General features: G+C 41.4%; 3 protein-coding genes across 4 annotated transcripts in view; 2 read left to right on the top strand and 1 right to left on the bottom strand.

The window, feature by feature from the left end:
* Positions 1 to 13,884, bottom strand: part of LOC105559190 (angiotensin-converting enzyme) — a 68,194-nt gene that overhangs the window by 25,958 nt on the left and 28,352 nt on the right. The window lies entirely within an intron of this gene.
* On the top strand, positions 262 to 2,848 carry LOC105559188 (skin secretory protein xP2-like). Its single transcript, XM_012007291.1, has 2 exons — positions 262 to 418; positions 1,239 to 2,848. The coding sequence occupies exons 1-2, from the start codon at positions 407 to 409 to the stop codon at positions 2,436 to 2,438; spliced, it is 1,212 nt and encodes a 403-aa protein (XP_011862681.1). The 5' UTR covers positions 262 to 406; the 3' UTR covers positions 2,439 to 2,848.
* On the top strand, positions 11,107 to 12,464 carry LOC105559202 (proline-rich protein 4-like). The gene is made up of 2 exons (XM_012007312.1): positions 11,107 to 11,402; positions 11,536 to 12,464. The coding sequence occupies exons 1-2, from the start codon at positions 11,126 to 11,128 to the stop codon at positions 12,462 to 12,464; spliced, it is 1,206 nt and encodes a 401-aa protein (XP_011862702.1). The 5' UTR covers positions 11,107 to 11,125.

Below are 13,884 nucleotides of genomic sequence, written 5' to 3'. Positions count from 1 at the left end.
TATCGCATAAAACCAAAGCGCAGCCGGAGTACCTGCGAAGATATGCGACGAGAGGAAAAAGAAAGAAGTCAAGCTTTGCGCGCGCGCGCGAGCACCCGGACGGAGGAGGAAGAGAGCGAAACCCGCTCGTTGAAGAAGGAGAGGAGCGTTTCTTCGCGTACTCGTAGGGGAGGGGGAGTGGGGCGTACTGTCCCAAAGGGGAGTGGTGGTCGCTCGGGACGGTGGGACCGTCGTCGTCGTAGCTGAACAAAGAGGTGTAACGTGGGGGTATACGACTTGGGGCCCCGGACCCGGCGGGCCCCCGGGTGGCGAAGGCGAAAGTGTGCCGCGTATATAAGGCCAGGAATCGACGGCAATCAGCATCCAGTTCACTCCTGGACGCACCCGGAACATCGTGAGAGCAAAAATGAGAATCCTGGTACGTCGCCGTAGTTCGACTTCGATACTTCGATACCTCTCGTCCGGGCCGCCGCGCCGCCGCGGAGAACGACCGGCTCTCCTCGGGAGTAGAAATCTCCCGTGTACCGAAGAGGCCCGATTAGACGAGGGCACCTGCGACAAGTGAAACGAGACGACGGAGAGTCTCGCGGGACGATAATCGGGGGTGTGAATCGTTCGACGGAGAGCCCTCGTCGCGATAGATTCGAGAAGTCACGCGTTACTCCGCGTAACGAGTTGCTCGAACAAGTGTTTCATTTTCTTTTTTCGATAGGACTTTCCGCAATTTGCCAACGCTCGGCGGTTGCGCCATTTTTAAAGCAGTTTCACTTTATTGCGAAGTGAACGTATCGTCTTCGTACGCAATATACGTTATCGCGGCATTTTGATGCAATTCATTTCTGAGCTTCGGTCAGAGTTTCGAGAGGATACATACTACATCGTGCGGTGATGTAAATACCTGTGCATTTAATTCTATGGATCGGAATAGATTTTGATTGAAGCGCGAAGACGATAAATAATTGTTCATCTAGAATACTGTTTAAAAAATATTTGTACGTTAAATTCATACACTCTTCTTTTCTTCTTCGCGACGCCGGAGACACACGCATTTGCTTTATTGCATATGTTAATAGTAGAAAGGCTCATTCTCGCGGATACAATGTTATCAACCAGTTCTTCGATGTGCGTCATTGAGAGATTGCGACGCTCGGGCGATCGCGAATGGGTCAATAAATCGTAACATTGACATTATTTCACATGAAGCGTAAGAGCAGACGACATTGCGTATTTTTTTTCAGGTTTACGTGGCAGTTGCCGCCATCGTGGTCGCGACAGTGCTGTCGGAGGAGACCGCGAAAGTGGAGAAATCGGTAGACAAGTCCGAGAAGAAGCAAGAGAAGCGAGGGCTGTTGGGTCTTGGCTACGGCTACGGCTATGATGGCGGATACGATATTGGATCCGGTGGACACATCGGCCTTGATGTAGGCGGATACGGCGGACACGGATACAGCGGATACGGCGGACACGGATACGGCGGATACATTGGCGGAGGATACATCGACGGTGGTCATCATCACGAACACGTAAAGACCGTGACCGTTGTGAAGAACGTCGCCGTGCCTTACCCCGTGGAGAAGCACGTGCCCTATCCGGTAGAGAAGCCCGTACCGGTTCCCGTCAAAGTGCCCGTACCGCAGCCGTACCCAGTTGAGAAGCACGTGCCTTACCCAGTCAAGGTCCTCGTCAAGGTGCCCGTACACGTGCCCCAGCCATACCCGGTGGAGAAGAAGGTTCCCTACCCGGTGCACGTACCGGTCGACCGCCCCGTCCCGGTCAAGGTCTACGTACCGCAGCCTTATCCCGTTGAGAAACACGTTCACGTACCGGTAAAAGTACTAGTGCCGCAGCCGTACCCCGTCGAGAAACCAGTTCCGGTACCGGTGAAGGTCCCAGTCCACGTACCCCAGCCCTACCCGGTCGAGAAGCTCGTACCCTATCCCGTCAAAGTCCTGGTCGACCGTCCCATCCACGTGCCTGTGCCCAAGCCCTACCCCGTGCACATCGAGAAGCCTGTGCCTGTGCCAGTCGAGAAGCCGGTACCCTACCCCGTCAAGGTCCCAGTTGACAGGCCGTACCCCGTCCACATTGAGAAGCCTGTGCCAGTCGCGGTCAAAGTACCAGTACCGCATCCGTACCCAGTCGAGAAGCCAGTACCTTACCCGGTGGAGAAACCCGTGCCGGTAGCAATCAAGGTCCCAGTCGACAGGCCGTACCCCGTTCACATCGAGAAGCCTGTGCCCTACCCCGTGGAGAAGCCCGTGCCCTACCCGGTTAAAGTGCCGGTAGCTGTGCCCGTCCATCACGAGCACCACGGCGGCTACTACAGCGGTGGATACGGCGGTGGATACGGCGGTGGATACGGCGGTGGATACGGCGGTGGATACGAGGGTGGCGACATTGGTCACCACCACTACGGTGACCACTACGGCCACCACTAATATCGCTACCTCCCGGTTGGTTCTCCATCGTCGTCGCCCAACAAATCTCATCAGCGACGACGACGGATAACTGCGAGGACCTTGTCTTAGGTTACGAAGGTTACCGATCCGAAACGTTGCCGTGCGGCGCAACGATATCCGCCACTTTGTACCTGGATCGGGATCGGGGACGGTATCCGGTAGACGATCGCAAATATCGGGCCATCGTACCTTTGAATCCGATCGCAACGAGAACGCGGCACGGCGACGTGTGCCAGTTAGGAAGAACGAATGACCAGTAGGGATGTACTCGTCTTTAGCGATCTTCTCGCTCGAGAGCAGCTCGCTTGTCTTACTTTTGTACCGATATTAGCAAAGTATATGTATTTTTTTACAGAAAACGAAATAAATATTAATATAAAGTACTTGTACATAGGTGCTATTGGCGTGCTTTATGTAACCTACTCACTTTTCTTACCTCCTATACGTTGCTTTTTTTCTCTAAAATAACAATGTAATGAATGGATGAAAAAATGTTTTCAAAAGATTGCAAACAACATAAATGTAATAAATAAAGTAGGTTCAATTACTTATTATAATATATTTTTTTATATATTATGTACAATTTTAAATATGTAATATATAGATATGATACTGACTTTAAGAATATATAAAAAATATGCAAAATGAAAAGAAAAATTGTTATTCGTCCAGGAAAAATGGTGAGATTAATGCTAGTTTTTAAAATATCTTGGACCTCTGCTCTTTTCTACTTGTTGATAAATGTCATTGCATTCTATCGGCGAAAGCATGAAATTAAATGATAAGTTGTCGACCCAGTTTCCGGCGCCAACACGTTTTCCGTCAAATCGATAACCTTGAGCGTAATCTACTCTGCATTTTCAACCCCACCCTAATTCGATAATCACGTGTATCGAAAAATGGTTAAGAATGAATTCCCTATTGTTTTCTTAAAAGAATGCTTTGAGAAAATTTTAACATTCGTAATAATGGTTGTTTTATTAAAAACGCTAACTTTAAAAAATGACGACTTACTTTGTAGTTAAATGTACCTTGATATTACTTTTCCCTTTTTTCTAAAATTTATATTGCTGATTCCAACTTTCTTGTATACCGTAAATTGATATTTAAAGAATAATTTATATTTTATATTGTCATTTTATTTTATGTATATACAAACTTTTATTTAACTAACAGTTTTATAAACATTTACAAACCAATGCTTTAGTAGAAGATATCAAATCAAAAGTTGATCCGCAAAATAAAAAATAAATAATTTTCACATTTAACGGTATGCCGAATTTCAGAAGTTTAATAAAACTTTCAAACGTTAAAACTCAAATTGATTTAAACTAAATTAAATCGTGTACAGTTGAATCATGGTTCGATCGCGTCTTTTTACCTAAAAATTACGTGGAAAATGCATATGTGATACGGTAATCAATATTTAATTTATCGTTTCGACCTTCATTATCCTATATTTCCAGAATTTCCCCCGGGAGACATGAAAGTCTGAGTGTATTTCCATGGTGGTGTTCCATGGTGGTTTATTTCCCCCGCAGAGAAGTTATCATCTTAATCCGGGGAATTAAATTGCTCTAACGAAGTCAGAAGGTGTTCCCAAAGTACTCATTGAAAGTTTGTATTGGATATAATTATGCAAAACATAATCCACGTGTGTACATGGTATCTTCCGTGACTTTGATTGCCCTCGATTTAACTTTCTCCGTCACGTTTTTTCATCAAATTTTGAAAAATATAATTTTGCAAAATATAAAATTTTACGTCATTGTTTTTTTACCTTTATCCTTGTAAAAAAATTATACGAACTCTTAATTTACTGATAAATCTGACAGAAAATCTTTCGAGACAAAAAAAACGCGAAGAAAAAGAGAGAATAGAAGGTGCTCCGCTTCGTCTCGTATTGATTTACGATGAATTAGCCGCGGAGCATCGAAAGCGCAATGGAGTGAAGAAGTCCGAAAGGGCGAACGGGGCAGTTCGATCTTCGATTACGCCTCGTTATTCCGGCCTTCGTTACCCAATCGTAGCGTTTCGTTGCGGCAGAGGCTCCCCTGGCGCCGTTGCGGTACCGTTGTCGGAGGTGAAGCCGATGCATCCGCGACTAATTTCTGCACGACCCACTTCGGTCGGAGCGCGCGCGTTGGCTTTGCCACTTGACTCACGACTTGAAGCAACGACTTACGTGCTCGTCTCCGCCGCGAGCACGGGAACGGTTACGCAATCGCGCCATTAGCGCACGCGACGCCGAGGCTGAAAGTAAGAGTCTCTCCCCTTCGCCATCGCCGAGAAAGATCGCGGCGCTGCCGCGAAGTCTACTTCCCCTTTCGTCCGTTTTCCAGGCCCACCGGAGTCCTTTCGCTTCCTCTATCTGTCCCGCCGCACCTCTTCGCCTTGACTCGCGAAACCGTTCCATCTAAGACAATTACGCGGAGCGAACAACGTCACTGCCCTTCGTTAAAAAAATATCGGCCCGCAAAGATCTTGAGATCACGAACGCCGTAGCGTAACGTGAGAAGGCTGGTAGCTTGCTGAAATGTCAGAGCTTTGGCGGATTTTATATTCACGATTTGAAGCTTCTTCTTTTTTTTTGCCTGAGTCGAAGAGCGCCTCTTCATTTTAATAAAAGTTTAATTTGACATTTAATCACGACAGAATGAAACTCCCGATCGTTGCGATCAGTACATCTATAATAAAAGGAAGACGTATCAAATTTCGTATGTAATTATGCTTATGCGTGTTCCATGAAGAATTACGAAATTTAATTGAACAATTTAAATTAAGAGGATTTCTTTTCTTCAATAAAATCGCATTGGCCAAACTAATAATTTAAATTTCGCCATCGTTGTGTTTATCCTTCGTGGTTGGTAATTCCGTTACGAAATTTTCTATCACCTAATCACTTAGAGTGAGAGGATCTCAAGCCAGTTATTTGACATTTGGTGTGATATTCGTGTTATCTTTGAAACGAGCTGCCCACGCGCGCTCGCATCGTTAAATGCCGCAATGTCGGAATCGAGAAAATAATTTTCACATTTAACGATATGCCCAATTTCACGAGTTTGATAAAACTTTCAGACGTTAAAATTCAAATTAATTTAAATTAAATTAAATCGTGTACGGTTGAATCGTTGTTTGATCGCGTCTTTCTTCTTCAAAATTACACATTTTTATACGAGTTATCGGTCGTCAATGCTCAAGAAATTAAATTGAAGAAAGCTGGATGCTTGGTATCGCACACTGAACGAGTCCCACAGAAGAAACGGTGTTTCTCTCAACTGCTTTCGACGACGGTAACCGGTAAAGCAGCTAGTCACTTTCACATTTGTTGATACAATCAAGACATTTAAAAATGAAATCAATTTCCAAATTAAATTTTTGTCATCAATTTGCAAATAAACTATTGAAGAGCTTCTTTCGTGCTACAGCTTATACGAGATTTAATTATTCACAAGTGTAATTGATTTGTTCTGCGGAAAATGAAACCAAAGCCCCAAAGCTACAATATTTTTGTTTAATGATTGTAACCATGAAGGTTAAATGAGCATACTTTCGTTGTCAATGTTAAAATCCAAGTTTTTTGTTTCTTCGTTTCATGTTACTATCTTTTGAGGATACTGTCAGTACGTGTAGCTTAATTATCTGGAACGTGAGAAATAATATCGACTGTAGCTACTGCAGATAATGTTTAAGCAGCATACTTGGGATAACGTGTACTAAATTGCATTGTGAGAATGTGATCCGCGATAAGCGAAAGTAATGACGCGAACGAATCATGATCCACTTTGTACTTTTAGTGATCGACACTTGCATAGGGGAGTTTTATTGTAATTGCTATTAGAAGCGACAATTTGTTATAATTTTAGCCTAGGATATAAACGGGGGATATCAATAGTCACAATGTAGTTCAAAGCAAAATGTTATTGTACGTAAAAATAAATAAACAAGGTGCGTTACATTGGCTGTAAATGTAATCAAAATTTGTTAAGCAGTTGAAAAACTAATGTAAAATCAATTAATTTTACAGTTACTCAAAAAGTAACGAATCGTTACTTTGCAGTTAGTTACTTTTTTGCAACGAAAATAAAAATATCGGATCTGCATTTGAATTGTAAAGCGTCGATAAAGGCGTTTATGCGCAAATACAAGGCCTGATGCAATCTGTGGAGGTTTAATATTGTATATATAAAGTAACTATTAATGTAACTATTAAATTAGCTGCTAGTTATCGAAAAAATGTAACTGACAAGTAAACTTGCCCAAGTGGGGAGGCACCGATTTTAATGAGTGTTGAATATGTTGTTTTTCAGCTCAAAATAAGGGACACGTATTTTTATAGGTGTTGAAATACCCCTTTGAAGAAAATTTGATTTTCTCTTTCGGGGCGAATTTTGACGAAAGTGTAAGAGCTAGAAATTTTTTAAAAAATAAACGTTGAATGGTTTCAATAGTACTTACTTAAAAACTATGAGCAAAAAGTTTTTAATTTTTCTTTTTCAAAATACCCCCACCACTCAACAAACGTTTTTTATTACAATTTTGAAAAATTTTTTAGCACCAAATTAAAGCCTTATACTTTATTACGAATTCAACCGTATAATAAAGTTCAAAATTGTAATAAAAAATGTTGCGTGGTGGGGGCATTAAAAAAATAAAAAATTAAAAACTTTTTGCTCATAGTTTTAAAGTACTATTGAAACCATTCCACTTTCATTAAAAAATGTTTTATTGGCCCATTATACTAATCTTAAAAAATGTTTTCTAGCTCTTACACTTTCGTCAATATTCGCCCCGAAAGAGAAAATCAAATTTTCTTGAAGAGGGTATCTCACCACCTAAAAGTGCGTATGGGCACGTATAAAAGAATACGTGTCCCTTATTTTGAGCTGAAAAACAACATATTCAACACTCATCAAAATCGGTGTGTCCCCACTTGGGTAGGTTTACTTGTGAGTTAAGTTACAGACGGAGAGAAAGTACCGAAGTTAAGTTAGAGTTACCAAAGGAACCTGTACAGCACGCATATCTAAAAGACGTCTTTAAGACATCTTTAAGTCTTAAAGACGTCTTAAAGATGTCTTTTAGACATGCGTGCTGTATGGGGAAGTAACTGTAACTTCGTTGCAAGTGACGAGTTACTTCCCAACCCTGCTTTGTGATATAATGACGAAATGCAACAATAATTATCACCTTCAGTATTTTCTTGACCATATATGGCATTTTTAATAATACAGAAAATTTATTGCGAAAAAATGTACATTTCTCAGTGGTCGGATCGGTGAGACGCCCGCCTAGAGTGTAGGGAAGTCCAGGTTCAAACCATGTCTGATGTAATATTTTTCGCAATAAACTTTCTGCATTATTAAAAATGCCAGATATGGTGAAGAAAATACTGAAGTTGTTAATTACTGCTGGCGACTTGAAGAATATTCTTATTAAATAATTATCATGTTGGCGCTTTAAAATTAAACGGAGACATCCAAAGTCGGAAGATTAAATAACAAATATAATTAAAATGGTATTATTTTTCCCGCTGTCTTATATGCGCTAGAAAGTACGTGTCTAATAACGCGGTGATCTCGAGAGTGAAGGCAAAACCTATATATTAAAGATGTAAGAAAGTTTACGAGCGCACAAACATGTAGTTCCGCCGTTATTAAGAAAACATTAATTACGAAGGTAGGTTTGCGCGCCAAGTTTATTTGAATTAATCCGCAAATATCACGTTTAGTAATGACTCACGAATCTTTGATTTACGAATCATCCTCTCTTTTTTAATAGATAACACGCTGACTTGTCAGCGGCGAGTGTTGCAGGCGTAAATCGAGAGAACTGAGAGTTTCAGCGCGGCATGTAAAACAGCCAGTAATTGAAAAGTACATTGAAATATGAATTATTGCCATACGATTAGTCTCGCAAGACTGACTTCTCAACTAGACAGCCATCACACGTGTGGGACCGGAAAATTACTATTATTACAGCGGTTGCTACGTCGGCGCGTGATTTAAAAAGCGTATCTTTCAGCAGCGACTTCAGTAAATTTATTCTTATATTTGTATTTGCACGCACTAATGCGTTTCTTCCTTCATTTTATCGCTCGTCGAATCTCGCGCATTTATGTTATAATCTAGATATCCGGAAGCGTGAAGCGCACCTTCAAAGCGCGCCGCACGCGCTTCCGCGCTCGACTTCCTCGTCCTCGAAACGAATACAGCCAATTTTTGCGAAGATGTCCATTCGGAAAAGTCATAATGACATCGTCGCAGCGTGAAAAATCTGCCGACTGCATGCAGTCTCGCGTTAAAAACGCTAATTGACGATTTGAAAGCTTCACCGCATCGCGCCGCGGTTTCTCCCAACCCAGTGGATCCTCGACAGAAGATCCGTCCGATCGGTCAAAACTCTCTCCGTTCTCGCGATCCATCGTGAAAAATTCGCGAACAACGTTCGCGAAATCGCGGGTAATGACGTGTGGACTGTACGACTAATTATCGCGAATAATGCGCTTGCTCTCGAGCGTCAAATATCTGACACGCAAGCGCGTTGGAAGACGATGATGAAGATCGGTGATCCACGGATCGCAGTCAGGATCGCGTGCCGCTCATCGCGAAATCCGTACAAAACGACCTGCGCATCATGTGAAACAATGAGAGCGTCATTTTCTCCTCGCGATGGTCTTGGGAAAACACGCATTGTTCGTATCGCGATCGCGTTAAAGTACGATTACATTGCAAATGTGTCACATCGTTTACCTGTTACCTCCCTCTTACGTACGAAAATCCGCATGTACATAATTTTCACGTCTATCTAAACAAATGATCCGTTCTATTCGCGCCAATTCAGATTACCGTCTCAGATAACGGGTCGACGCATGGTACGATTAGCTTAAACGCTCCGATAAGTAATCCGGTAAGAAACGAGTACGCGCATTAAAGGAAACGGTTTATATAATTTAATTAATATCTGTATTAGATAATTTTCTCGCTCTCGAGTAAAGGTAAACTTAGTTTTCGATTGTATAATCGATACAAGCATTTATGTAATTTAGAATTAATCGGTGTACGTTCGCCATGATTGCGAAGCTCACTCTGTTCCCTCAACTTATGCGTTTGCAGCCAAATACCCTTAATTACGAGCTTTGGGGGAATATCGAAAAACCATGTTTAGCGAACGTTGCGGAACTGGTTACCCCCAGCCGCTTTGCGCAAGTTTCCGTAATCGCGCCAACGTGAAAAGGTCTTTGACACTTTTCACTTTCTGCGTACGACGAAGCTTATCTCGGCGAAGCAGCGATGCGTAGCGGGGAAGTTTAGTCCGCCGGATTTATGGTCGCGTTTACGTTCGCAAGTGACCGATTATGTTTCCGGCGGTAAAGACATCGTCACGCATCGGAACGAGTAACATAAAGTTCAGCGATAAGAATCGTTGTTATCGATACAAGCAATTGGTATTATTGAAGATTTATCGTTGCCAGTAGATCTTTAGAAAGTCGTTTTTACTGAACCAGTTTTTTTTAAAACAACTTTTAAAGATCGTACGTTTGCACTTTATTCTTCCCCCTTTATTCGCGGTTTTTTTCAAACAACATATATTTTGTATATTGTATCTACGATAAATGCGACAATGATTCCAATTCAAGATCACGACCGGTCGAAGAAAATGGCAACCTCCTATAAAAGAGGCGAACGAGATTTCTTGCCACCGGTACAATAAACGTGTCTCCCTTTACGAATAAGTATATTGGTAGCAGTGTGTGCCGGCGCTTTTCCAAAAGATTCTTGCTTATGCGGACAAGATGTTTTCACTCTCTTCGCACGTATAACGAAACGCGAAAGTGATCCATCCCCTCTTGAAGAAGGCATCGCGTGTACAGCCTCTAGATCAGTAACACGCCTCTGGCAGCCACATATATAAGGTGGTAAAAGTATACATCTGATCTATTTACTGTTAACTCGAGCAACGTGCTCGAAGAGAGAAGAGACTATTCTCAGAGAAGATCCCAAGAGATCCATTTCGTTCAGGATGAGACATGGGGTACGTCTTACGCTGTTAGGATACTCAGTGCTGTGAACGCTTGTTGTTGTCAGTGTCAAGAATTCAATTGTGTACATTTTCTCCTCGAATGGTGTGTTCGTGTTAGATATGCAAAAATTTCATTGGGGGGTGCAATACAGTGCATAAAACATCTTTTATATAATAAATCTTATTTCAAACTTTTGCTTTTAGTAATTTTGTGATATTACTTTTTCTAAAAGAGAAATTTATATACTAAAGCTTGTATTAATGTTAAAATAATTGTATCAATGTATCATAATTTATATTTCAGGAAACAAAAAGCTCTTTAAGGATACGAGAAATCTATTTTTGTTTCATTAGACTTTCTTCTTTACAAGAATTATTACAAATAAAGTAGAGCGTGAATATCTTGGATTGCTATGTGTCTCCAAATTTAGTGTGTAATCTCTTGGGAATTAATTAATTTTCTGATTTATTTAATAAAGGTATTGATTCAAGTTTGTTTCTAAAATGATGAATCTAACGTGTACCTCGTTCAAACGATTCATTGTAATAAAGTATTGCAAGCTTTCTTGGAAAATAGAACATTTTGTCTTCAAGCCACAGATGCAAAAATATCTTTAGGTAGCTTTTATTTATTCTGTGCTAAAATGCGGAAGAAATTTGTGAAATTGTTTAGGTTTTGCTATTTGCAGGGACACGCGAGGTTTTTATTGCCACTCTTTATGGCCACTGCAATGAGTGTTCCGATTCCTAACAGCTATGATAGACACGTATACAGGTACACTCACTTCCCCGCAACACGATATGTTCGTCAAATTATGCCTCTCTACGTAAGGCAAAATAGAGCCAATTATATGCCAGAAGAAAACATTTACAACAGGGATGTATTCAAAACCGAGCAAGAGGAGCCTAAAGATAGTCAATGTAAGTATTTTGGCAGATTTAATAAAGTTAGCGATGTAAAAGCTAACATATTCATCTAGCAATGTTATGATAAATCTGTTAGACTTAATTAACAAGACTAAATTTAATTCCTACCCGAAAAATAATCGTTCAGTTTCAGGCTCCCACGTTCAACATTTTAAACATGACCTCGAAGGTGGATACGAAAAACACTTGGGCGTTGAATTGGATAGCGGTGGGGAGAGCGAACAAAGCGTAAACGATTATCAAGTTTTAGGTAACGACGATAAAACTGTTACGGTCATAAAGAAAGTCGCGGTACCGTACCCTGTAGAAAAGACTATCCGGTATCCTGTGGTGAAGAAAGTATTATATCCGGTCAAAGTGCCGATTCCGCAGCCGTACGCGATCGAAAAGCAAATACCGTATCCCGTCAAGGTCTTCGTTAAAGTTCCTATAAAAATTCCAAAGCCGGTGCCGGTCGTCAAGGAGGTCCCATATCCGGTTAAAGTGCCGGTGGACCGTCCTGTACCGGTCAAAGTGTACGTCCCGCAGCCGTATCCGATCGAGAGAAAGATACACTACGAGGTGAAGGTCCCAGTACCGCGGCCGTTCCCTATAGAACGAAAAGTGCCGGTACCGGTGAAGATACCGGTACACGTACCTCACCCCTATCCAGTTGAGAAAATCATTCATTATCCTGTCAAGATCCTGGTGGACAAACCGGTACCGGTTCCGGTATCAAAGCCATACCCAGTACCAATCGCGAAGCCAGTTCCGTATCCAGTCGAGAAGCCGGTGCCGGTTCCGGTCAGAGTGAAGGTGGAGAGACCGATACCGATTCCGGTGGACCATCCGGTACCGGTCAGGGTAAAGATTCCCGTACCGGCGCCATATTTAGTCGAGAAACAAGTACCGTATGCCGTAGAGAAATTCGTGCCTGTACCGATAAAGATACCAGTGGAGAGACCTGTGCCGATTCACGTGAGCAAGCCGGTCGAGTATCACATTGAGAAACTTGTTCCCTATCCGGTTAAGATACCGGTCGCGGTGCCGATAGACGAAGGTATCAAACACCGATAGATGCGGGATACCAAAGAGTGTAGTCATTCATTAAAGTTAATCATTGTCAGATATAAATGACAAGGTAGCTGTCAGAGGCTTCGTACTTTGAGCATTTCTCGGTTCGAAGATACGTAATAATCGAAAAAGAAGATGTGTAAGATAGGCAGGCTCTTAAATACGAGGCTAAACATGATATAATGAAGTAATTAAGCAAGTAATTTGTCATTCTATATGTACTCTTTTCCTTAGGGAATATTTATTTACATTGTACGAAATTTTTTACTCTTGAGCGTATACAGAAAGTATGTGTGATGCCATCTCCGCAACACGTTTTTATCGCACTCAGTATATACCGACGGAGTCATATTCTTCTTTGTTGTAGTATGAAAATAAACGGTTGATGTTTAATAAAAAGACTTCTCCGACCCAATCACCCAAATTTCGAATAAAAATGTAATTCGTTCCCGTTGGACTTGACGTCAGCGATCCTATTCCTCGTCTCTATAATTGCCGTCAATTAACAACTTCACCGAAACGCGTAAAGGAAGATAATTAAGCGGATAAGAATGGTAGTAGAATGTAATCGAGTAAGTTGCAATTAACTTCTTGCGATACGTTTAAAGCCTCTTTCCGTTACGACTCCAATAGTCGTGTTCACTTTCACCGCCTCGTAATTACAACCGGAATGACATGTAATCGATCGGTGCAAAATACAACAATGAACCGCGACGATATTGACCGTGATTATGGAATGTCTGTCCTTTCCTGCAATACTGCAAATAGCAATCGACCACATTGCACGTGGTAAAGTATTCGTAAGTAGGTATCCTTTAATAGTTATTTTTATTAAGTCAAGTTGATTTTAATTAATCATCATTATACCCTAGTAGCACAATGTATTGGCGCAATATTGGGAAATAATGTAAATCTTGTGTTTTCGATATTGTAAGATGGACGCCTTCTCTTATTTAGCCAATATATCTATTTAGCAATATTGGTTTAATATTGTAATATTGTTAATTATTAGCCAATGCACTTCCAATATACATCTATAATGTCATATAATTCTTATCGTGCAATATTTACATTTATTCCATGGCCAATACCTGCTTTACGTTGGACAATATTGGCCAATGCATTTCTAATATAACTAATAGTGGACCAATGTTTAGCCAATACACTGGGCCACTAGGGTGATTTGATTTACGAAATGTGCAATGGCCAATCGCGGAAGCGAATTAATCACACGAGCTTTATTGGCATTCGCGCGGCGCGACGCAAAAGAGGCAAGTCTCACGCTGTATATTGTTCATCGAAATGCAATTATTTCTTACAATTAATCCGACTGTTAGCTGCTAGCTCGAAGCGACATTGTATCTCTATCAATCATCAATTTCGCAATTATAAAACATTTAACATATTACAAAATAACTGTATG

Source organism: Vollenhovia emeryi, unplaced genomic scaffold, assembly GCF_000949405.1.
Source record: "Vollenhovia emeryi isolate VEMERY1.0 unplaced genomic scaffold, V.emery_V1.0 DF939286.1, whole genome shotgun sequence".
Taxonomy (NCBI): domain Eukaryota; kingdom Metazoa; phylum Arthropoda; class Insecta; order Hymenoptera; family Formicidae; genus Vollenhovia; species Vollenhovia emeryi.
Note: the sequence above shows the minus strand (reverse complement) of the source record. Positions and strands in the feature narration are given on the sequence as shown.

Bases quoted from the DNA above. Each gene is read 5' to 3' on its own strand.
- LOC105559202 (XM_012007312.1), top strand. From the start codon at position 11,126: ATGCGGAAGAAATTTGTGAAATTGTTTAGGTTTTGCTATTTGCAGGGA. The intron at 11,403-11,535 runs GTAAGTATTTTG...ATAATCGTTCAG, and splicing joins GGAGCCTAAAGATAGTCAAT to TTTCAGGCTCCCACGTTCAA.